The sequence below is a fragment of the Camelus dromedarius genome, chromosome 2 (genome assembly GCF_036321535.1).
Source record: "Camelus dromedarius isolate mCamDro1 chromosome 2, mCamDro1.pat, whole genome shotgun sequence".
Classification (NCBI taxonomy): Eukaryota; Metazoa; Chordata; class Mammalia; order Artiodactyla; family Camelidae; genus Camelus; species Camelus dromedarius.
Genome location: NC_087437.1, coordinates 45,883,002 through 45,906,611, shown reverse-complemented (window position 1 = coordinate 45,906,611; position 23,610 = coordinate 45,883,002). Strand labels below are relative to the sequence as shown.

The 23,610-nt window shown below is 35.2% G+C and overlaps 1 protein-coding gene across 7 annotated transcripts in view; it reads left to right on the top strand.

Annotated features, from left to right (window-relative positions):
• The window catches only part of TBL1XR1 (TBL1X/Y related 1), a 155,573-nt gene that overhangs the window by 114,499 nt on the left and 17,464 nt on the right, over nucleotides 1-23,610 (top strand). For 4 of the 7 annotated variants that reach the window (XM_031451376.2, XM_031451400.2, XM_064492891.1 and 1 more), the window contains 8 exons: nucleotides 371-473; nucleotides 10,756-10,901; nucleotides 12,996-13,218; nucleotides 13,937-14,069; nucleotides 14,423-14,564; nucleotides 17,142-17,205; nucleotides 17,299-17,396; nucleotides 18,354-18,414. In XM_031451376.2, coding sequence (XP_031307236.1) covers nucleotides 416-473; nucleotides 10,756-10,901; nucleotides 12,996-13,218; nucleotides 13,937-14,069; nucleotides 14,423-14,564; nucleotides 17,142-17,205; nucleotides 17,299-17,396; nucleotides 18,354-18,414 — 925 coding nt within the window. In that variant the 5' untranslated portion in view covers nucleotides 371-415. The remainder of the gene's footprint in view (nucleotides 1-370; nucleotides 474-10,755; nucleotides 10,902-12,995; nucleotides 13,219-13,936; nucleotides 14,070-14,422; nucleotides 14,565-17,141; nucleotides 17,206-17,298; nucleotides 17,397-18,353; nucleotides 18,415-23,610) is intronic. The other 3 variants (XM_064492896.1, XM_064492897.1, XM_031451412.2) reach the window with 2 other exon arrangements.

Genomic DNA, 23,610 nt, shown 5'->3' with positions numbered 1-23,610 from the left:
TGTAAAATCATTCTTTTCCAAAATAAATAATTTTCTGATTCTTAAAATGTACTTTTTTTTTCAGTTAAGGAGAAAAAACAACTATTTATGCTGTTTGATATAATTTTAAAGTAAAATGCTAAAGCCCTTTTGTATATTTTGAATCATTTTTGCCAGTATGTTGCAGAAAAAGCGACCCAGCCATGTTTTGGTTGTATAACCTATTACTAACTGTTGGAAGTAATATTTATTCGTTAGGGTTTATTTTTAGCCAGTATCGAACCTTCATTTCACATTATTTAATAAAATCAAATGGTTTTTACAAATTGTTTACATTTTGTTTAAAATATTTTATTGAGAAAATACTTAATTAACTTTGTTTTATTTTTAGGGTTATATCCTGTGTTGTGACCTCATGGTTTAAGTGGGAATAAAGATGAGTATAAGCAGTGATGAGGTCAACTTCTTGGTATATAGATACTTGCAAGAGTCAGGTGAGTACTTTCATAAAGTAAATAGGCCTCAAATTATTTTAACATTCTCAAAATAACCTATTATGCATTTGAAATTTGTACCAGTCCAAACTGTTGAACTTTGTATGTTTCCTTAATGTCTGGACTGCCATTTTAAAGCTATATGTTACTGCATGGTTTAACTCTCTGACTCTTTCAAATATGTTGGAATTATCTCAGGCAGATATTTGTAATGAATGGTTTGGCTTTCACTGTTGAAAGGCCATTTTTAGAATTTGTTGTGAAGTGAGATTATTACACACGATTAGTAGGAACATATAAACTCTCAGATACCATCAGTTTGATACTGTATATTCATAATCCTCAGCTAAATGTTACTGGTCCTAATTGCAGTTAGCATTTTAAAACTAAATTAACTGGGGTTTTTTTTCATAATGCTTTCATGCATATTATCCCAATTGATTAAATGTGTCCTTGACTTGAATTTTTACAAATGTGTTTATTGAGGGGTGATCAGTAAATACAAATAATTGAAAGCCATTTGTCACAAATCTTAAGTCAGTGATGTCCAAGTTTTCTAGACAAATTAAAAGGTATTATAAAACAGGAGGAAAACTGCAGGGGAAATGTGGGATAGATTAAGAAAAAAAGGGCAAAAGTAGAAGAGGGAAAGATTTGGGTTGGATGGGACGTAGGATGGTGGAAAAGATTGATTACAATGGTAAGTCAGATTGTTCACATGAGAAGGAGTCATTTGGTAGTTGAAAATATGCTGGAGAGGTTGAATTTTAGAAACTATAGCCTAAAGTTACTAGAATGTTTGGTAAGGTAAGGTTTGGTATATGGTAATTTTGGTAGTCACTTGTGAGAACAGATGGAAGGAATAGAGTAGGGGATTGAGCCCTCAGTTTTGGTTTGAAGCTCCAGTTATTCTTCTTAAAGGGCTTAGTTGTCCTTTCTTATACAGGGAATGCCACTGTAGCCCCCAATCTTAGATCCTCTGCTTGCTGGGAGGTTCCCACCTCTTTGTAGTTCTGAGCCTTTGTCTTGGGCAGAGGTTTTCTGTTCCCAAGTACTGTCACTGCTTCTTCCTGGCTGAGAACAGCTGAGAAAATTATGTCCAGCAAGGGCAGGGAGGGGAAAAAGAAGAAACTAAAGTAACCAGCAATGCAGAATAGCTTGTTGTAAAGCTTTGAGATTAATAAATCTTGTTTTGTTTCATTTTGTTTTCAACTGGTAAACTGGTATTGAAGGCAGATCCAAAGAGGACATACATAGAATATCTTGAAGGAGATAAAATGATTAATAAAGTGTTGAAAAACTACTGACCTGGAACTGTTAGATATATAACATGTATACATGCACACATTTGGATATTTTTATGTAGTACTTTGGGCCATATTGGAAAGAATTTGTTAGGTCAAAACAAACTCTACATTTTCTGCCTTTGAATCTGACCACCAGAGCTTTGAGGCCTTGGACCTAAAGTGAAAAACATTGTGGAGGATCAGTGGATGGGAAAATAACTATAATGGCATATAGTTGTGTTGTAACGGCAACTATTTAGATTTAACCATATGAAACTACTATTTCTGCAGATGAGACAGAGTTGACTAGCTCAGCAGCACCCTGTGGTCCAGCCTCTGCTTGGGTGAAATAGGGCGAGGTGAAGTGAGAGGTGTCAGTGAACACGCAGATCTTACTTCCAAACAGAAGTCCACAAATTGATGTTTTATGTTCCTACAAGAAAATACAAGTAAAAAGACAGTAAAGTAATAATACTCTGGATTAATTTCTGAAAAAGTATCCAATGATTAAATATTATCAAAAATCTTAAAGTTGCTTATGTTCTCAGAGAAAATCCTGCTAAATTTCATGTTTCAAGGTATTTCATGTTGTGGTAAAAATAAAGCAAGAATAATAATTTTTTAGAAAAACTTCATATGGCAGATTAATATTTATCGTGTGAAATTCTGTGTAATTGTTTACTATGTTGTTAGTTGTGCTTTCTGTATTCATTAGAAAGCTTTATACTTTACAGTGTACTGGTGATGAAGTATGATGTTAAGCCACATCTGTAAAACTGCACATCAGTCCCTTTATAAAATTTGTAACTTCTATTTGCATTATGACTTATAGGGGAAATCTGACTCAACCAATGACATTTTGACTTACGGCAGTTTTTCTAAGAATGCAACGTGCCATAAATTTAAGAATCACCTATACTAAAGTTCTAAAGTTTGGTTCTCTGACAGTCTGCATTTTACAAATGCCCCAGGTGATTTTTAGGCATCATAAAGTTTGAAAGCCATTCATCTATATTAGTTTTAGGATAATTAGAACTTGACAGGAAAGTTGACAACAGGTATGTAGCATGTTCACAATGTCTTGAAAGAAAAATTATATTTAGTAGCTATTTGAGATAAAGTAAAAAGCCTAAAGTGTATACATTGAGATTTGGAGCATTAGAATATCCCCTAAAGAGGGAGCTGCCCCTAAAATGGTGCGTTTTTATTTGCAGGCAAGGTTTAGCAGGAATGATGAGGCCTATTTATGCCCTAAAGGTACTAAGAGACATTTATTTGAAATTACTTCCAGAAATAAGAGATGGGAGTTTAAGAAATTTATACTTCTGTCAACTCAGGACAGATTTCAGATAGAGCTCAGAATCCAGCCCATCTTATTAGCACTTGCCACTTACAGAAACTCTTCCTTGATTCTGATCTCTAATTACATATAAAAGTGACCGTATTTGTGGTGGGTTGTATTTTGGAATCACCTAGTTTAGTAATTCCTTCTCTGAGTTGTTTTTGGGATTCAGCATTTATTTATCACCATAACTTACAAGAGGTAATTACTGATAATTAGTTATTAAATATCTAAGAAATATGATGTAAATTACTTTTTAGACCGTAATTATTTCTCTTAAAAGATTTAAAGCAATATAGAAGAAACTAGAATCCTAATGTTGCTACCTTCCATATAAAAGAGTACTGAATTAGGTTAGGAGATAGGAAAAAATATATATTTATGACAAAGGAGGTATCTGTGCAGAGAAATTCAAAGGACTGGTTTGTAAGACCTGCCACAAAGGAAGATTAGATTTCCCTCTTGCTTGTCTCATTATCTCGAAGTTCTCAGTCAGAAAGTCCAAAAACACCTTATGAAAGTTTTGTTCTGTTTTGATAAACGTGTGATTTTAGAAATCATGTTTTTTGGTAAGAACTTCTAATATCTGTTTTCTGCAAACAGTGTTTAGTGTTGACTGGACTATGGTATCCATCTCCAAAGGAAATAAAATCATTTAAATTGTTTTAATTTTTAATACATTATACTAGGTGGTAAGCATCCTATTATGACTGTTATCAGCACTGGAAGATACTACCTGTGAAAAGCTCACACACACCCCACCTACCCCACCCCCAATTTACAGAACTTCTCAGAGCTGCCATTTTCTTATTCATAAAATTTATTCCTTACTGAAAAGGGACTTGATTGTGATATTCAGCCTCAAATGTTTCATAAACTTGTTTGAAATAAGCCATCCTTCTCTATTCATTAAAACTAGTTAAAAGTGTAGTTGTTGTAGGATGGTTTTATTAAGTGTTGGGACTTTTTATTTTTCTTGTTTTTAATCTCTGGAAAGTTCACCCTAAGTGAATTACTTTGGCCACCATCATTTTACACTGTTGTGAACTAGACTTTTCATATTCAACAAATATTTCCTCGGGAATAAAATTCGCTACTTTTTTCCCTTTTGAGATGACTTGGAAGTTGAGCATGTTTGACGTGCAGCACTGTAAGTAACAACTGACTTGTTGCAGCGTGCGCCCTTCAATTAGCATTTGCCCAAGGGCAGCGCAAATCTCTCCACCGTATGCAGAATAAGTACTAAGTGGTATGTACTTCAGTTGTATATAACAAACCAAACCTGATATACTGTTAATTTTAGAAGAGCTAAGCTGGTTTGGACCTTTAAATTTCCCTTCCCTCCACCCTCTCCTCTTTTTGTATCACTTGACTCTCTTGCAGTTATTCTCAGTTTTAGTTTATTTTTTTTCTGAAGAAATTGTTCCTGGCAATTATTTGTGAACCTTGTGGCACCCCTTTTTCTTGTTGCTTTGTTGTATAAGGTGAAATTTTACTTTGCTTAAAACTGTATTTGGTTGAGGGGAGAATTCTTGATTCTATATTTAACTGTTGTGTTACATGTTCAAGAGCTTAAATGTTTATATTTATAATGAACTTGAATGTTGGATGCTATGAAACATTTGCATCTTATGATTGAAGACTAACTGGAAAATGCAAAAACAGCGTGTCCTTATTACTGAGTATTTTTCTAGATTGTCATTCTGAATACTATTATTTTAAAAACTCCTCATGTTTTTAGAACTGAGATTCTTCTTGCCAGTCTCCACTCATGAGAAGGTGATGATATATGTAGTCTTAAAGCATTTGGTTCATGGGGGATCATCTTGTCTCTCCTGCACCCCACCTCTTTTCACTGTTTTCTGACATTTTCAAAGGGGTATTGCATCTCCCTGGATACAGGCCTTGCACCACACAACTTTTTCTTACATGGTGCTTACTTAAAATGTATTGTTTGTTTATAAGATCACACATCAGATACATGCTTAATTTAGAAATCTGACTTGATCATGGTGGGCACAAACTAACGTGGATGTTTATGTGTAACATTAAGGTTCTGACCTATGACACCAAATAACCCATTCATTCTTTTTTTTTTTTTTTTCCATTTAATATTTTTACCCTACAATGGCCAGTAAAATATCAGCAATCAAATGACAGTGTAGTCATTTTTCTTGACTTAGATAAAGGTCACTGGACTGGATAAACATTCCTTCCTAGATGTCCCCCCACTGGTGCCATTTATAAGCAGACTTTAAGGATGGGCTGGATGGAGTTAGGTTAAACTGACTACCAGTAATGTGCCTGTAGCTACAAAGGACTGGAGTGAGGAGAGAGCTCAGGATCTGGTATGTCCACCATGAGTCAGTGTTTATGAGTAGATGGTCAGCTACAAAGTGCAAGTAAGTATATAGTTTTGCTTTATAATCCAATAAAATATCCAGTAACATTGATTTGACACATTTAGTTGTTGTACACATGACTAATTAACAATAAACAGCAAGCAATTGTCATAAATGCTGGTAATTACTATACTTACTAATCAGTTTTTCTCCCCATTTTTGTAAACTGAATGACTGTTTTTCGCTGATAAAAGGAATTCCTATTACACATTCCTACTGACATACTTGTTAAAAGACAAAAGTTCTTTAATAGTTGCCAAACAGAGAACTTGTTCAATCTTAATAGTAATATTTTTGGGTTTTTTAGGGATAGCCAGCATAGCGAGGGTATAAGGAAACATAAATTGATGACGGTATTATAAATTTGCGCAGGTTTTTGGAAAAGCAGTTTGGCAATCATGAAAACTTCTTTTAAAATGCTCATGTCCCGTTCAACTTTTGAGAGAATCCATTCTAAGGAGAAAAAATACATGTATATGTATACATGGCAAAAGCCTATATACATAGATATTTGAGGTAAGATTCTTTTAAAATAATGAACATTGGCAAAGTCCAGATGTTCAGTGGTGGGATGAATAATTTACTCACTGAGTGCATTTATTGGCTGAATATTATGATAATACTAAAATTATTTCAGAAAATAAAATTCATATAAAATGTTCAAAGTTCAAAATTAGGGTACAAATTAGCCAGTATATTGTGCTGGAAAAAAAGGAAATAAAAATGCTAACAGTTGTATTTGGATTTTGGTATTGTAATTTTTTTTCCCTTCACATTTTTCCTTTTTTTTTTTTTTAACTTTTTTTTAATTGAGTTACTGTCATTTTACAATGTTGTGTCAAATTCCAGTGTAGAGCACAATTTTTCAGTTATACATGAACATATATTCATTGTCACATTTTTTTTTCCACTGTGAGCTACCACAAGATCTTGTGTATATACTTCCCTGTGCTATACAGTATAATCTTGTTTATCTGTTCTACATTTTGAAATCCCAGTTGCTTTTTTTTAATAAGTGCTAAGTCTAATTCTTCAACATCTGAGATCCCCTATAGCATTTTTCCTCCTATTTCTTTTTACCTTTTCTACAATCTTTAATTAAGCAATTACGTGTGGAACTTTTTACAGTAAACAAGAAATATGCGTCTGTAGGACAGAGTTGGAAACAGATTTGGGGGCAAGGGAGTGTGTGGTAATGGGAGCAGGGATATAATTTTCTGGGCTTCTCTGACCTGAAGCTTAAAAAGAACATTGGTTAAATCAGATTTTCCTTTTAGACTAGGGCACTGTGTTATATAGTAGTGGCTTTTTCCCCCCATATTCCATCCTGTACTGTAAACCATGTTCAGGGCCCATTTTTATGTTCTGATACTCTCTGTTTACAAAGTAGATTTGGCAGTCTCTGGAGGATTTGACTTCCCTTTGAGAATACAATCCCTATCGTCCTAAGAGAAGGCACTCCTGAAACGAGCAATATGTAGAAAATGGTTGTCTTGTGATCTCATGTCTTACGTGGAAACGTGTGGTCTCAAGAGTAACTCCACATACACCCTACACTACTGGCCCTTTATCGCAGAACGTCACTGAATTACTCTGGGTTGAAGTTTGTGTTTTTCACCCTTACTCTCTCTCGAATCTCTTTTCTCCCTCCCAAATCTTACTCAGTCTGGTGAATGCGTAGAGTACTTGATTACAGAGGTATTATTAATAATCAGATTTGCTTTTACTCCTGTAAAGAATGGATGCTATTTTAGGCAATCAGGCTAGACCTAAGCATTTCACAAATTTAAGTTGATCCCTTTTGCTTTCTATTATGTAGATCGAAAGCTGTCCCTGAAAAAGTATTTCCCATTTATATATTTATAGATAAATGCAAATATTTTTGACTTAACCCTTGTTCAAGCTTTAGTTTTGGTTTTCAAGGAGAATTTTCATATCTTTTTTTTCTGGATTCATAGATTTTCTGATGTGCCAAGATAAAATTATAGTAGAATTGCATTCTGATTGAACAGAGAACTAGTAAAATTAGGTAATGATCTAATTTCCCTGAATTGAAAGATTACTAGACATAAACCCCATCCTCAAGCAGCCCAGTCTAGTAGTCATATACATATGCACAACCATAGACACACTTGTGATAATCATTCAGTGTGGTAAATGCCATACATAGACAAATTATAGGATTAATGTAAGAGTGTGATCAACCCTGGAGCAGTGAAAGGAAGGACTTCACCTCCATTCCCATTGGTGGAAAGAGCACAAGAATACATAAGGGCCAAAGGCGTGAGAGCACAGCATATTCAAGGTGCTACTTGTAATTGGCAGTCACTTGAATTTATTGTACCGAGGGAAGAATGGGAGGGTAGAATTGGGGAAATAAGCCTGAAGAGATGGGTAAGGTCAAGATTACAAAAGTAACTGTGTGCCATACTTGAGAGTTTGTCCTTTATTATGAAGCCCTAAGGGATCATTGAAAGTGCTCAAGTAAGGAGTGGCATGATCAGTTTTTGTTTTACAAGTAGTAGTCTAGCTGTAGTGTGTCAGGTGTGCTCAACGAGGGAAGACAGAAAAAGGGGAGTTTTGACAGTAACAGTCCAGGCAAAGGATGATGGGGGGCTGAACTCAAGGTTCTGGCGGAATAGGAAAGCTGATGACAAAGACTAGAGAGGTAGGATTGATAGGTTTTGGCAGATTGTGGAATGCTAAGGGCTGAGGTGGAAGTTAGGATGACTTCCAGGTGTAACAAAATAAGTAAGAAATTTCTAAGGAAAAAGAAGGTTTAACCGGAAAAAGAAAAGTAGTCTTGAACATAATAATGTTAAGCTGTCATGTAATGCTGTAACTAGAGATAAGGAAAAATTATAGTTGAATTCAACATGAATTAAACAGAGCATTTAAGTCTGGACCTTCTCTAGGGTAAACATGAACGGTAAGTGCCAAGTCAGTGCTGATGACCACATTAGGATTGTTTGCTTATTATTTGTGAACATCCTAAGCGTACACACAGTAACTTGAGATGGCTGTGAGCACCTGGTCTCACAGAACAAATTCAGGATGTATGCAGCCTTCCAGCCAAAAATTGACGCTGCTCTACGTGCAGCTCTCAGGATATTCTTGGACATAGGCTTGAACTCTACCACCTGATTAAACAGAGTCTAAAAATATAATTAATTGTTATTTAAATTGTACTCAGGAGTTAGAGAGTGCAGAAATCATGGACTTTACTGTAATTTATAAGGCTTACGAAAATCAAAACACTTTAGAAGCCTCTTTTAATGAGATATGTTACTGCTTCATGCACTACTGATACCACTTTCTAATACTCTGAGTTGAAACAGGAGAACAGTTATGCAGTCTTTTATTTTCTGTTGGTAACAGGAGCTCACTCTGAATTAGCTTTTTCCTTGGCCGCATTCTGACTGCTCAGTAGGATTGGGAGAGTGCAGTGGTTAAGGCCATGGTCTCTGAATGAATTTGAATCTTTATTTTTATTGCGACTATTTTCTCATCTGCTAATTCAGATAATAAAGTAATACTATTATGCATGCATGGTGTCAGCCCTCTGTAAGTGATATCATCTGTCTTGAAGTCTGTCTTCTTAAACCTCTAAGTCACTTGGATGTTTAGCTTTTATTCCTGTTTATGGTTTGCTGCAAAATGTATTTTGGAAGGGATATGTAATTGAAAACAGCCTCCACCCTGCCTATGTATTTCACTTCCATTTCTCTCACCCTTTCTCCCCATCCTTCCCAGTCTTTATTCTTAGCTTCCTGTCCTGGGGACCTGAGACCTGAAATCCACTCATTCAAGTAGTTGTGGGTTTCCTGACAAGGACAATGCGAAATGGTGCTTTTTCATTTGTATGTTTCTTAGCCTTCTCTGTGAGCTCAAATTAAGCTGCAGACTGTAAATGTGTTTAATAATGATCTAGTCTGTAGGCAAACTCAAGAAGTTAATATTCAGGTCTTAAAGGTAACATCTTTCCACTTCTCACTATGGATAGCTACAGGAATGGTTACGTGTTCCAAAGAGGGAGAGAAGGAGCAGCTGCAAGGAAAATCGACTTAGGTGTACTTTGACTCTCTATTAACCAATTACAGTATCTCCTAGCCACATACTGTTTGTGATCCCACAGTATTTTAGTATAGACTGTTTATAAGTCCCACAAAGAGCCAGAGAGTGGAGGCGCAGAACGGAAAAAGACGTGGACTAAGCGCTGAACAACAAAGATAGAAAGGCTTGACAACAGTTATTATATGGATTAGTTTAACCAAGACCCAAATAAGCCCATATTCATTTACTTTATTTAGTATGAAAGTTTCTTAACATTCTGTATTAGATGTATAATTAAATGAATTATTTAAAATACATTAATGACAATTACTATTTAATGATAAGCTCTGATGGTATTTTGATAAAGAGAATAACCACCCTTGGGTCTATCAGTTTGCTAGAATTTTACATTTGAATTTGGATTTGATTTTCATTAAAAAAAAAAAAAAAAGACCAGCATAAAGAGACTTTTGTTTGAATATTTTGGTTTTAAGTATTTTAAATTAAAATTAAAGAATTGTTGATGGACAAAGAAATTGAATTTTCACTTGCCAACTCGTAATTTCCTAAGGCGTTCATTTAGTGGATTATTACTAAGTGGCAAAGAATTTGTGGGTTTTTTTTTTTTAAGCACTTAATCATGTATACAATAGAATTTAAGTATACAAACTATTTTTCATTATTAAAGTTCAGTTTTCATTCCTTATTGGTTTCAGTTTCCTTTTTATTTCCTAAATAGTTTTATTAAAAACCTGCAGAATATTGAACTTATAAGGTGTCTAGTGATTTATATGTAGAAATTTAAGTGTACTACAAAAATATTAGATGTCTTAATTTATCTTGCACTAAATTATCTTGAGTGAAGCAGTTGAGTCACATGATTTACAAAGGCTTTTGTTTCTGCTTGAAAGTGTGATACTATTTGTTGAGAAAAATTATGTGCCACTGTTAAATTTTCTGTGTACTAGAAATTTCAAATACTACATTATTTAAGTGAAAGGGAAAATACATAAAGGTTAACATGTTTGGATTTTGATATTTCTTTTATTTAAAAATGTATTTGACCTTAGCTAAATAACAGTCCAGGATTTCACCTGGGTGCAAAGCGATCTTGAAAGATTATAGAGGTCTTTCATTTGTATCATGGAGCATGTTGCCAGTAAGAGAATGAGTTCTTACACCTTTTCTCTTGCTTTCAGGATTTTCTCATTCAGCGTTCACCTTTGGTATAGAAAGCCATATCAGTCAGTCTAACATAAATGGTGCCCTCGTCCCACCCGCTGCATTGATTTCTATCATCCAGAAAGGTCTACAGTATGTAGAGGCAGAAGTTAGTATTAATGAGGTAAGGAAGACTTAGTTCAAATACTACTTCTTACTCCTAAATATGTCCCTAAATATCTGATATTTTGTATACTCGTTCATTGTCTGACTTCAGCTTCACCAGGCTAACAAAACTGAAGGGCACTGTTCCCAGCGTGCCAGCCCCGTCACACAGGCAAGGCATGTTGGCTCCCAACTGTAAGGACCATTATCTGTAGCTTATTTCTCTTTATATGGTTTTATACGAAACAGTAAGAAATAATTTTCTTTAAGACCATAAATGATGGTTTGCAAAATTAGAAAATCTCAGGATATTAGGTTTTACCAGATTTTGGAAGGCAGTTTATAATCAAAGCCAAGTCTCGATACTGTTACCTATGTAAGGCTTATATAGTTTAGGTAGTTTAACGTGGGGGTCAGCCAGCTGTGACCCATGAGCCAGACTTGCCTGTTGCTTATGTTTATGAAGTTTGCTTGGTACACAGCCACACGCCTTCCTCTACTGCTGCCTGGCTGCTTTTGTGCTGCAGTGACAGAATTAAGTGGTGGTGACAGAGACCTTGTGGTCTGCAAAGCCTAAAATATTTACTGTCTGGTCTGATACAGAAAAAGTTTGCAAACTTTGGTGCAGCTGAACATTTTCATTTATGGTCGGAATTTATGATACATGGAACTTTTTACCTTATTTTTGTTTCAGAGATTAACATGTTCCCCTTTCCTTTTGCAGGTATTTTAAAAGCTGAAGTATCCGTGGTTTCTGCGTCAATATTTATTAACTATAATTATATGATACACTAAAATTGACTACTTTTTAGTTTCCACATCACTTATTATAACTGAAAGTCCCCTAATACTAAATTAAAAGTGTCCGCATCATCTTTTAACACTTTGCCTCCCAAAGTGTCCTTTTTTGTAGAGGACCATAAACAGTTTCTACTAGAGATGAAGTCTCATTTTATCTGAAAATTTTTTTGTAGATTTAATATAAACTACAATGTATGTGTGTTGGTTTTAATATTTTTTAAGTTGCTTAAAATAAGTTAAAACATTTTCTCCTACTCTTCAAATACTCCGTTACAACTGACAGTGCAGAAAGATGTGCTGTGTTTTGTGACTTTGAGCCCCTGTAACGTCACTGCAGATTACCAGTGGTGCACATTCACTCGCTTAAGTGAGCTAGGCTTCACATACACATGTTCCTAGCTATTAGGCACTGTTTCTATTTCTGACTTGCTCTGTGCCTCTCTTCTTGTGCTTGCTGGGGAACTTACTAATTGTGAATTTCCTAATACCAGTGAAAGGAGCTTTGGAAAATTAGAGCAAGTCGATAAAATCAAAGAGCACTAGCCTGTGAGTTATGGTGATACTTCTCAAATGTTAGTGCACATAAGACTCCCCCAGAGAGTTCCTTAAAACACAGATTCCTGGGCCCTTCAGAGATCTTGATTCTGTAGGTTTGAATCTATATTTCTAACAAGACCAAGTGATGGTGGGGCTGTTGGTCCTTGGACTGCACTTGAAATACCACGAGTTACAGATCCCAGTTGCGACTGACTGGCTGTGTAACTTCAAGTCTTTAAACCTTATTGTGCTTATATTTCAGCATTAGCAAAATGAGACGATTGTGTGGCATAATATCTGAAGTCTGTATCTGTTTTAATATTTTAGTCAAATCACAAAAAACTGTTGAGTCCAACAAAGCTATTTTTAAAGTTTTTAGTTTTAAAGAAGTAAAATATGGCGCTAAATGCCTTTTCGTTGTGTGAACTGCTCCTTACTGCTTTTGACTAACTGAATCTTGAAAGGTAATTTAATAAGCCTTTTTATTCATCTGGGCCTAGTTTTTATTATTCTTCTCGGCATTTCAGCTTTGATCTGTTCAGCATTTAGCAGTGTGACTTGGGGGAGGAGGAAGATCGAAGCAGCTGTTTGCAGCGCTTCTTGTAGTTGCCTTCTTCCCTCCTGATTCCTCTCCGTCTTACATGCGTTCAGAAAATTATCTAAAAGTATTTTTTCTTAGAATGAAGGTTTTCATTTCTGCTGTTGACTTGTACGAATACAAGTTACCCTAAATGTGTCACCTTTGATTTTTCTTCTCACAATTTTCCACATCCAGGATGGTACCTTGTTTGATGGTCGGCCAATAGAGTCCCTGTCCCTGATAGACGCCGTGATGCCTGATGTAGTACAGACAAGACAGCAAGCTTACAGAGATAAGCTCGCGCAGCAACAAGCAGCTGCTGCCGCAGCTGCCGCAGCTGCCGCCAGCCAACAAGGCTCTGCAAAAAATGGAGAGAACACAGCAAACGGGGAGGAGAATGGAGCACATACTATAGCAAGTGAGCCGCGACAAGAAGTTTTAAAAATTCCTTTTCAGAAAAAGTGTTTTGTTTTGTGGCATGCCTCATTTTCTAGCTGAAGTAACTAACTGTTTCATTTATGCCAGCTTGTTCCCCTGATGTGTATTACACAGTTCAGATTGTTATGCCTTACGGCTCTAGAAAGCTAGATTTACTTTCATAGATTTTATTTTCCTTCTTAAATATTTAGAAACCATTTTTCTACTGTTAAAATGAATTTTGTGTCTGCATTTGATTTCTAAATATAATCTGTAACACTGGTTTTTAACAAATAGAATAAAGCTTTAACACAGAGATATAAAGGCAACTCTAATGTTACGTGAATGATATCAGCAACCCCTACTGGCAGAAACTCAGAATAGTGTTGGCATGGATTATATTTAATTGAAATCATTTTATCTTATCAGCCGTGTTTGGGTCTAACCTTTCACTGTCTTCCTCTTCTGTACACTGTGACCCCTACCTCTGAACACATACTCATATATGTCTCTTTTAAAAGTAGTATGCTCATGCTTAACTAAAGATGAGAATGTTTTTCATGTGATAGGTAACTGTAGAGTCATTTTCACCACTATCTGACATAGTGGGAAAAAAAGTTATGCTGTATCTTATAAAGGAGATATTTGCTGGCTAGGAATTCTTTGGGATGTTGTAATATTACTTACCTGGAATGTTCCACATATTTCTCACGATGCAGATAACCATACCGATATGATGGAAGTGGATGGGGACGTTGAAATCCCTCCTAATAAAGCAGTTGTGTTGCGGGGCCATGAATCTGAAGTCTTCATCTGTGCCTGGAACCCTGTTAGTGATCTCCTGGCATCGGGGTATGTTTCTCAGTGTAGCACTAAAATGGATTTCTGAAAATATTATACTGAACTGCTACACATTTTATGAATACATTACTTAAATTTTCAGGTGTTTTGTGTTGCTTGTTTGTGGTCATTTTGCCTCTGTAAATCTTTATTTCTTCATGAAGCAATCTTAGATGTTTTAATTAAACTTAACTTCAGGAGTCCGTGGCTGCCAGAATGAAGACTGAGAAAAATACTGGAAATGAAAATCCCTGGTAGCCTAGTTTTTGTTTGCTGTATTAATAATAGGATATACATGTGTCGCCTTATTTCTGGAATACTTGAGAATATCATGAGGATTTAAACTATATTGCATGCTTTCATAGGTCTGGAGACTCAACAGCAAGAATATGGAATCTTAGTGAAAACAGCACTAGTGGCTCCACACAGTTAGTACTCAGACATTGTATACGAGAAGGAGGGCAGGATGTCCCAAGCAACAAGGACGTGACGTCTCTAGACTGGAATGTGAGTATCACTGTGTTGCCCATGATGGATGTAGCTACTAGTAAACCTAACCTCTCTGAGCCTCAGACTAATGGCAGGGTTTATCTATTTTTTCAGATATTTTTGAATTTCGCTAACTAATAACAACAAATTAGGAGTCCCCACCCTGAAATGCAATGTTAAAAACAAAGACTGGCCTTTCAGTTCCTCAGTTTATCTACCTACAGGATCTCTGTAAAACTGGTGGTCGATTGCTCTCTGCTTCTTTTCCTCACATGTAAAATATAAGTGTATTAAATGATATCTACTTAAATGACATAATAGATGAAAATCAGTAACAGGCAAATACCAAGTTCTTAACTACTAAATCCTTTGCTGGGGGAATAAGAAAAATCTATATAATAAAAACGTGTTCTTGTTTCTCTAATTTTTCTGGGAACTGATGAAAACTTCATTGTCGGCTGCGTTTTAGGGACTGTTAGTCTAGATTACTTCCAAGCTTTATTCTGGCTGTAGGACTCTTACAGTTCTCCAATTCTATATTGAAACATCATCTTTCAAGGATAACTTGACTACTGACTTACCAGAAAATTTTACTTCATTATTGATAGAGCTTCATCACCCTTTCAGTTTCAAATACATGATTAACAGCTTTGTTCCATTCCCATGATTAATTTGTGAGAAATTAGCATTTTAAAGTTATTGAATCTTTTTCTTTATTCCATGTTGTCTTTTTCCTTCCTTGTAACTTTGCAACCATTTTTTTTTAAACCCTCCCCACCGTCCCCCAACCCACATTCTAAGAAGACTCTAAGACTATGTCAGTGACACCAGGAATTTTAGGGGTCAGCTGTCCTTCCATTAAGTGAACATCCTTTCCTTCTCTGGCCTCTGTTTACCAACTTTTTGTGGGGCTTTCCAAAGAGTCTTCCAAGTCTCATTCCAAAGAATGAGATCTGTTTTTAACAAGGATTGCTCTAGCTAAAGTTCTCGGTTTCTGTGAAATTCTTCCAGAACTCATAGGCAGGTTTTTTGGTGTTTTCTTCCAACTTTCCAACAATGTTTTTATCCTTCCCCTTCTATAAAGCTGGTAATTCTAAAAATGAAGAGGTTTAGCTCATTTCAGTATTACTTGGTTACAGGGTCAGAACTGAAAACTGTCTTCTTAATATGGGACCTTACTGTACCACAGGGCAAAGGCTTTGTAGCCTTCTTGAGCTATTTGGCTCGGAGACCATGTTAATTTAATGAAATTTACAGGTAACACTGAAAAGGATGGTTAACAGATGATTTGTTGAGCAAGGTGGTTCTGAACTGCAAGTTAAAGGTTTTTAAAAAAGTGTGTACTTTTCAGATTTATTATTCACAATGAATTTAAATCTTCTACTAAAATGGGAAAACATTATTGTTGATTGATGGTTCTTTCCCATGACTACAGTAAGAGCCTGTGAGGTGTCTGATCATTCCTACTTTAGTGGTCCATGAACTAAAACATTTGGGGACCGTTAGTTTAAAGGAAACTTTCCATTGTACAGAGCTGTTGGCTTCAACGTTGCCCCTTCTTCCTTAGGTAGAGCCATAGGGGATTTCCAAATCTGGCAAAACTTAATCTACTACCCCTAGAACCAGCATTTATTTGTCACTTACCTGTACAGCTAAATGGCTTGAGAGGTCTGAAAAAGGCGTTATTGTTTTCAGTGCCGTTAATAATAGTATCGCAAAAGTACTAAGGCTAGATTTCATTCTGTTTCTCCAGTAACATTTTACTCATCCCAGAAACAGTTCAATGCACCCTGTAACTAGCATTTCCATGGAGGAAATTAGAATTGTCCTTCACTGTACCATTAATCAAGGCAGGGCATAGTAAGGGAATTACCAGATTAGAGAAACTGGGATGATTTCTCCTCGTGGAGGGTAGTGCAGGAAGTTGTGCTCACTCCATTACCTATAAAGTCATCCTACACTCTCTTCTGGTTATTTTTTTTAAGGTTGCTGTTTTTATTGGTGAGGATTTCATACTGGGAAAGAATTAACAAAGGGAAGAAACATTCAGTGATATTTAAGGATCTGGTCATCTGAAACAACAATATTGTTTGGATCACACACACATGCACAGTTCAGACAGTAAAAGATTTAGAGGGAGGACCATATAAAAAACATGTAATCGTAATGAAATATTTTGGGCAATTTTGCTTTTTACTTTTATTAAATCATTGTAACATTATGATTTTGATGTCCTTCCCACGAACCACCCCCCACCCCCATCTTCAGTCGTGCGCATGTGTGAGAATATAGGTGCACCTTAGCATGCTTAGCATGCATGAGAGTGATACTGATCCTGCTCCAGAGTAGTCCCTGCCATCCTTGAGGTTTGAATGTGCGGGGCTCACAGTGACCAGATGCTGCCAAACTACCAGCTTCATGGCAATGAAGGGTTGCTTCATAGGCCTTTGTTGACACTTCAGGATAAGCGAAACTGAAGGTTTTGAAGCAGAGAAATTCACAGAGCTGCTATACCTGGGATTTAAGCATGAAGTATTCTAACATTAAATGCTCTTTCTGGATTATATAATTGAAAGAAGTGTGTTTCTCTGACAGAGTGAAGGTACACTTCTAGCAACTGGTTCCTATGATGGGTTTGCCAGAATATGGACAAAAGATGGTAAATGAAGCATTTTTCTTTTCATTTGCTGTTATTGTTGAACTAAATTACAAAGCTTAAAGTAATTTTAATGTTTTTCCTTTTGAATATTAGGTAACCTTGCTAGCACCTTGGGGCAGCATAAAGGCCCTATATTTGCATTAAAATGGAATAAGAAAGGAAATTTCATCCTAAGTGCTGGAGTAGACAAGGTAACAAGGATATTAAACTAACTTTTGTAAAGATTAATTTGTTAAAGAGTGTAATTGAAAATACTGACCACAAGTACTAGAGTGACTAGATGAGGAATCTTAGAGCCAGTCTGTTAGCTGAACTCCTGATGCTTAATTGTGAAAATGTAAGAAATGCCATATCTTTCCAGCTCTTTTCACCTCATGAGGCTGCTAAATATAGTTAGGTCAAAGCGTGGCCTTCTTTCTCCTTCATTTTTTTAAAGTTATTTCCTTTACCACACCTCCCGAAATGGATACAAGATTTAAGATTATTTTAATCCAGGAAAGTACATGCTCATCTTTAACTGAGTGTGTTGCTGAAAGGGAAGTAGAGAGAAAAAGGGAAGAGAAGTGAAGGGTGCCAGGAATGGGAAGAAAAACCCTTATTAATCGTTACTGCCACTGTAAAATACTTTATGACCGCAAAATTATAAAATTAGTGATGGGAGGGTATTAAAGGAATTAAGACTATGTGCATTCAGATTTGTATATCATACTTTGATTGTAATATATAAGACAGTTTTAATTATTCTCAAAATTCAGCCTGCCTTTGTATGTAAATGTGAGCTTTATAAATCTTAGTATTGGGAATTAGCTGATTAGTAACCAGGCATTCGCCTCCTTATAGCTTAAATAGCTGTAAAAATCTTTGGAGTTTCTTAAGCAGTCTCATATAATGTCTGGTACTTTGTGGACAACCAGTAATTATTATTTGAAGTAAGTTGACTGATGAAAAATCACCAGAGAAAAATTAAACTGGTTAATAATAATTTCCCCCCAAAATGGTTTATAGCCTCATTTTACTAATGGTAAATGTTACAAAGTTAAATGCACACTGTTGTTTCATATTGCTTTAATATAGTTAGGCACCTAATTTATGCATCTGTGATAAGTTCCTTTTAACTTCTTAGCAATGTATTTTCTTTCTTTTCTCAGACTACAATTATTTGGGATGCACATACTGGTGAAGCCAAGCAACAATTTCCTTTTCATTCAGGTAAATCTTCACAATTTACATAAGAACTATGGTTTTCTTTTATTTTTCTAATTAAACTTAATAGCGTATAATTCATTTAAAATCTTGAAATATCAACTATCAATCTTGTTACCAGTTCTTTGAGGAGTTGATGTTCCATGACTTTTAGATTGTTAATTGTCAGAGGATCATCAGACATTTTCTGTAAAATGTAGCATATAAAAGCATTTGCAGCCTGGTGCAATTAGGGTTGGTATTATTTAATGGTATAAGAACATAGATTTTTGAATCAGGAGGTCTAGGTTTGATTGTCAGTTCCACCCCACTTAACAAGTCATTTAACCTTTCTGAGCCTCATTTTCTCTATCTGTAAATGAGGGATAGAAGTAATACCATTTGTTAAGAGGATAAGACTAATGTATATGAAAATATTGTATCAACTCCTACAAATTTAGATACTGTCATTTTTCATTTTGGGTTTATGTATCTAAATCATTTCTGCTGTTGTACCTGAAATGATGCAGGCTTTCCTGCTATAGCTGGCACTTTGGTGCTTTAGATGGCTTTCTCTTTTAAGAAGTAGTTTGATCCTTATATCTAATAAATCTGACCCTCAAGACAGTGTGCTCCTTTCTCCATGGTACACAGCCATGCACCAGGGCATGCATACATCCTGTGTAGGCAGCTGGATTTTAGTGCCCGTTCCCCTGCCTAGAACTTTTGTGCCTGCTTTCAGGGAACTTCCTCATGACAGTTAACTGATGCTAAACTGGAATGAGATACCTAACTATTAAAACAGTAGTTTTAGTACTGCCTGATTTAACTGCTTCTTTCAAGATTTTGTTGTGTTTGGGAAGAGTTCTGAATTGGAGACTGACTTAAGTAACTGGTTATTTTCAAATCTTTGGTAACAACCCTTTTTACATAAAGCTTCTGACATTTTGCTTTTTTGTATTTCTCCATTTAACGTGATTAAACAAGCCAAATAAGGTACAACATGATTTTTCAGTAATATCTGAATAACAATTTTGCAAGCATTATGTTGCACAGTTCAGCTTAAGACTGGCCACATTAATAAGCATTTACACATCAGTTTTTACCTGTTTTATTTTCTCTTCACCTTTGTTTCTAGTCCTTACTTAGATAGAATTCTCTTAGACCTCTGGCTGTTCTGCCTAAAAGTTTCTCCTACCTCCTAGGAGTGTTGGAAAATTGAAACAAGTGTACATGTGACGCTGTTAGTAGCTACCATAAAGTGTGTACTACCTTTGGGCTGAAGTTGACACTCTTTGTATATACATGATCCCGTTTAGTTTTGTCTACAGCCCAGTGAGGTAGATGGTGTTGAAGTCATTTTACAAATAAATAAGCTTTTTACCCATAATGTTCTTTCTGCCATGCTTTTTGACCACATTCAAGACAATGAATACATCCGTTTGCTTCAGAAGTTTCTTTCTGCCCCTTTGAAATCATTCCCTTCCTCTTCCCCAGGCAACCACTGATAGTCTTTCTGTCACCAGAAATTAGTTTACATTATGTAAATAGAATCACATAGTGTCTGTTCTTTTTTTGGTCTGGTTTCTTTCACTCTGCATAATTATTTTACATTCCTTTTGATTTATGAGTAGTATTCATTATGTTGATATACCAGTTTATTTATTTATTTACCTGTTGACACAAGTTTGATGTGTCCAGGTTTTAGCTATTACAAAAAAAACTGCTATCAATATTCATGTACAAGTCTTTTTATATGATCTTGTGTTTTTGTTTCTCTTCTGTAAAGACTTAGGGATGTAATGGCTAGATATATGGTAGGTATATGTTTAACTTGTTAATAAACTGCCAAACTTTTTTCCAAAGTTTATGTTTTCCAAACTGGCTTACATTCTCAACAGCAGTGGGTAATCCAGCCCCTCCATATCCTTGCCAGCACTTGGTATGTGGTCAGACTTTTTACTTGTAGCCACACTAATAAGTATGTAGTGGTGTCTCAATGTGTTTTTCATTTGCATTTTCTAATGACTAATAATGTTGAGCATCTCTTTGTCATATGCTAATTTACCATCTGTATATCTTCTTTGGCGAAGTGTCTATTCAAATCTTTGGATTTTTAATTGTTTATTGTTTTCTTATTGTTGAGTTTTGTGAGCTCTTTATATGTTCTGGATACAAGTCCTTTATCAAGTATTTACAAATATTGTCTCACAGTCTGTGACTTGTCTTTGCATTGTTTTGGCAGTGTCCCTCAAAGACCAGATGTTATTAATGTTAATGAATTCCTTAATTTATTAAGTTGTTCATTTATATCTTATGCTTTGTGTCAATCTAATTTGCTGTTTTTCTGTTTGCTTGATGTGGAAGTTGGGGTCAATGGTTTGAGACCTTCCTGCTTTTCTAATAATGGATATTTAGTGCTATAAATTTAACTTTAACTACTACTTAGTGACATCTCACAATTTTTTATATGTTGTGTTTTCATTCAGTTCAAAATCTTTTTTAGTTTAATTTTTATTTCTTCTTTGACCCATGGGTTATTTAGAAGTATGCTAATTTCAGATTATTTAGGAAATTTCCCAAGAACTTTGTAATACTGATTTGTGATTTAATTCCATTGTTCCCATAAATGTCATTTAGGTCAAGGTTTTTGATAATGTTGTTCAAATCTTTTATAGCCCTTACTGAATTTTCTTTCTACTCATGCTGTCTGTTACTGAGAAGAGGGATATTGAAATCATCTACAATAACTGGAAAATAGTAATTTTTTTTTTTGAAGCTCTGTCCATTTTTGCCTCATGTAGTTTGAAACAATGTTATTAGGGGCATGAACATTTAGGAATGGTGCATCCTTATGTTGAATTTACCCCTTTACTATTTTGTTTAAGACCCTCCTTTTCCCATTTCGTTTTCTGTGCTTTGAAATCTACCTTCTCTGATATTAATATAGCCCTTCCAGTTTTCTTTTGGTTAGTGTTGGCATGGTATGTATTTCTCCATGCTTTTACTTTCAGTCTCTTGATGTCTTTATATTTGAAATGTATTTTCTGTATGTGCCATATATTGCTTATTCATAAAATATTAACATCTGCCTTTTAATGGCAGTATTTAGGCTACTTATGTTTAATAGAATTACTGATTGCAACTAGATTATAGTTCTATTTATCTATTCTTTTCCTATTTTGTTGCTTCCATTTGGAGTAATTGAATATTTTTATGATTGTATTTTTTATTTGGTGGGCTATTAACTATAAATCTTTCATTTTTATGGTTGCATTGTCATTTATAGTACACATTAATTTAACACCATCTGCCTTCAAGTGATATTTTAAAGGCATTAAATAATAAAATAATTTTTCTCATGTCGTAACCATTTCCAACTCTTCATTCCTTTGCATACATGGTTTGATATGGTAGCATTTATCTTCTGCCTGAACTGCTTTAACATTCCTTATAGTGCAAATCTAATGTTGATGAATTTTTAAAATTTTGATATATATGAGTAGATCTTTATTTCACCTTCATTTTTGAAAGATATTTTTTCAGTACTTTAAGGAAAATGTTGCTCTATTCTCTTATTTACCTAATTTCCAACTTAACTTGCTAACATTTTCATCCTTATTTCTCTGTACATAATTTGTTTTGTTTTCTCTGGCTGCTTTTAAAATTTTCTTTTTAATCATTGATTTTAAACAATTTGAGTATGTTGTACCTTGGTTTAGTTTTCTTTATGTTTCATGTCCTTGGAGCTTCTTGGATGTATTTGTTCATAGTTTTCTTCAAATTTGAAAACTTTTGACCATTATTTTTTTTTAAATGTATCCCCCCCCCACTTTTTAACCTGAAATTCTGTGTATGTTTATTAATCTGCTTGATGTCCCACAGTACACTGATGATCTGTTCATTTTTTTATTCAGTCTTTCTCTGTTGGCTTAAAAAATTTTTTTTTAATAGTTCCTTTGCTGTTTTCAAGGTCACGGGTTTTTTTCTTCTGTAATATCTAATCTTCAGTTCATCCATCCAGTACATTTCTACCTCACATGTTTCAGTTTTAATCTGTAGAAGTTTAATTTAGGTCTTTTCTACATCTTCCATGTCTCTACTTAACTGAACATGTGATAGGTAGCTACAAGTGCTTGACTGTCTGTCTGCTGACTCTGACATCTCTGTCTGTTCTGGGTCACTTCCGATGATTTGATTTTTCTCCTCATCTCGGTGATATTTTCCTGTATCTTTGCATGCCTTTTTACTTTTGATTAGAAGTGAGACATTGTGAATTTTACCTTTTTGCTTGCTGGGTATTTTTGTATTCTTGTAAGTGTCTGTGAACTTTGTTCTGGAACACAGAAATGGTTTGAGCCTTTTGGATCATACTTATAAGATATGTTAAATGGCAGTGAAACAGTGCTCACTGTAGGACTGATTATTTCCTGACTAGTACCAGGCAAGGACCTAAGTGTACTCTAATCAGTACTCCATGAGTTAAGACGTTTTCTATTCCGGTGTACCCTTGAGTATCAGACATTGTTCCTTTTAATTCTGTTGAGTGGTTTTCCCCCAGGTCTCAGCTAGTGTCTTCACATGCTCGTGCTCATTAGTACTCAGCTAAATTTGTGAGTAGGGCCTGCTGCAGATCTTCAGAATTCTCTGCTGTGTGGCTGTCACTTTTCCTGTACTTTTTCCCATGAATTCTAGCTGCCTTTGTCTCCCCAGATCCTCAGCTTTATCCCTTCAGCTCAGGAATTTCACTGGACTCTGCCTAGGGAGTTTCCTCTTCCTTGTGCCAAGTTATAAAGGCACATGTTTGGTTGATTTTTTTTTTTTTTTCTGTCAGGAATCACTGTCCTTTGTTGCCTGATGTCCAGAGTCTTAAACTGTTATTTTACGTATTTTGTAGTTTTTTTGGTTGTTTGGAGCACAAGGTAAATTTGGTCCGTGTTACTCCGTCTTAACCAGAAATGAAAGTCTACCATGCTTTCCAAACTACCATATTTTAATTCTTATACTCTATTTTCTTCCATATACACTCTTACATAAAGCATAAATCATGATTATATATGAGTCATAATGAGTTACCTTACCACTTTATACCCATTCAATGGCAATAAAAAACAATGTTTAGGATAATGTGGAGAAATTAGAATCCTTATACTCTGCTAGCAGGTATGGAAAATGGTATAAGTCATTGTGGGAAACAATATGACAGTTCCTCGAAAAGCTGAA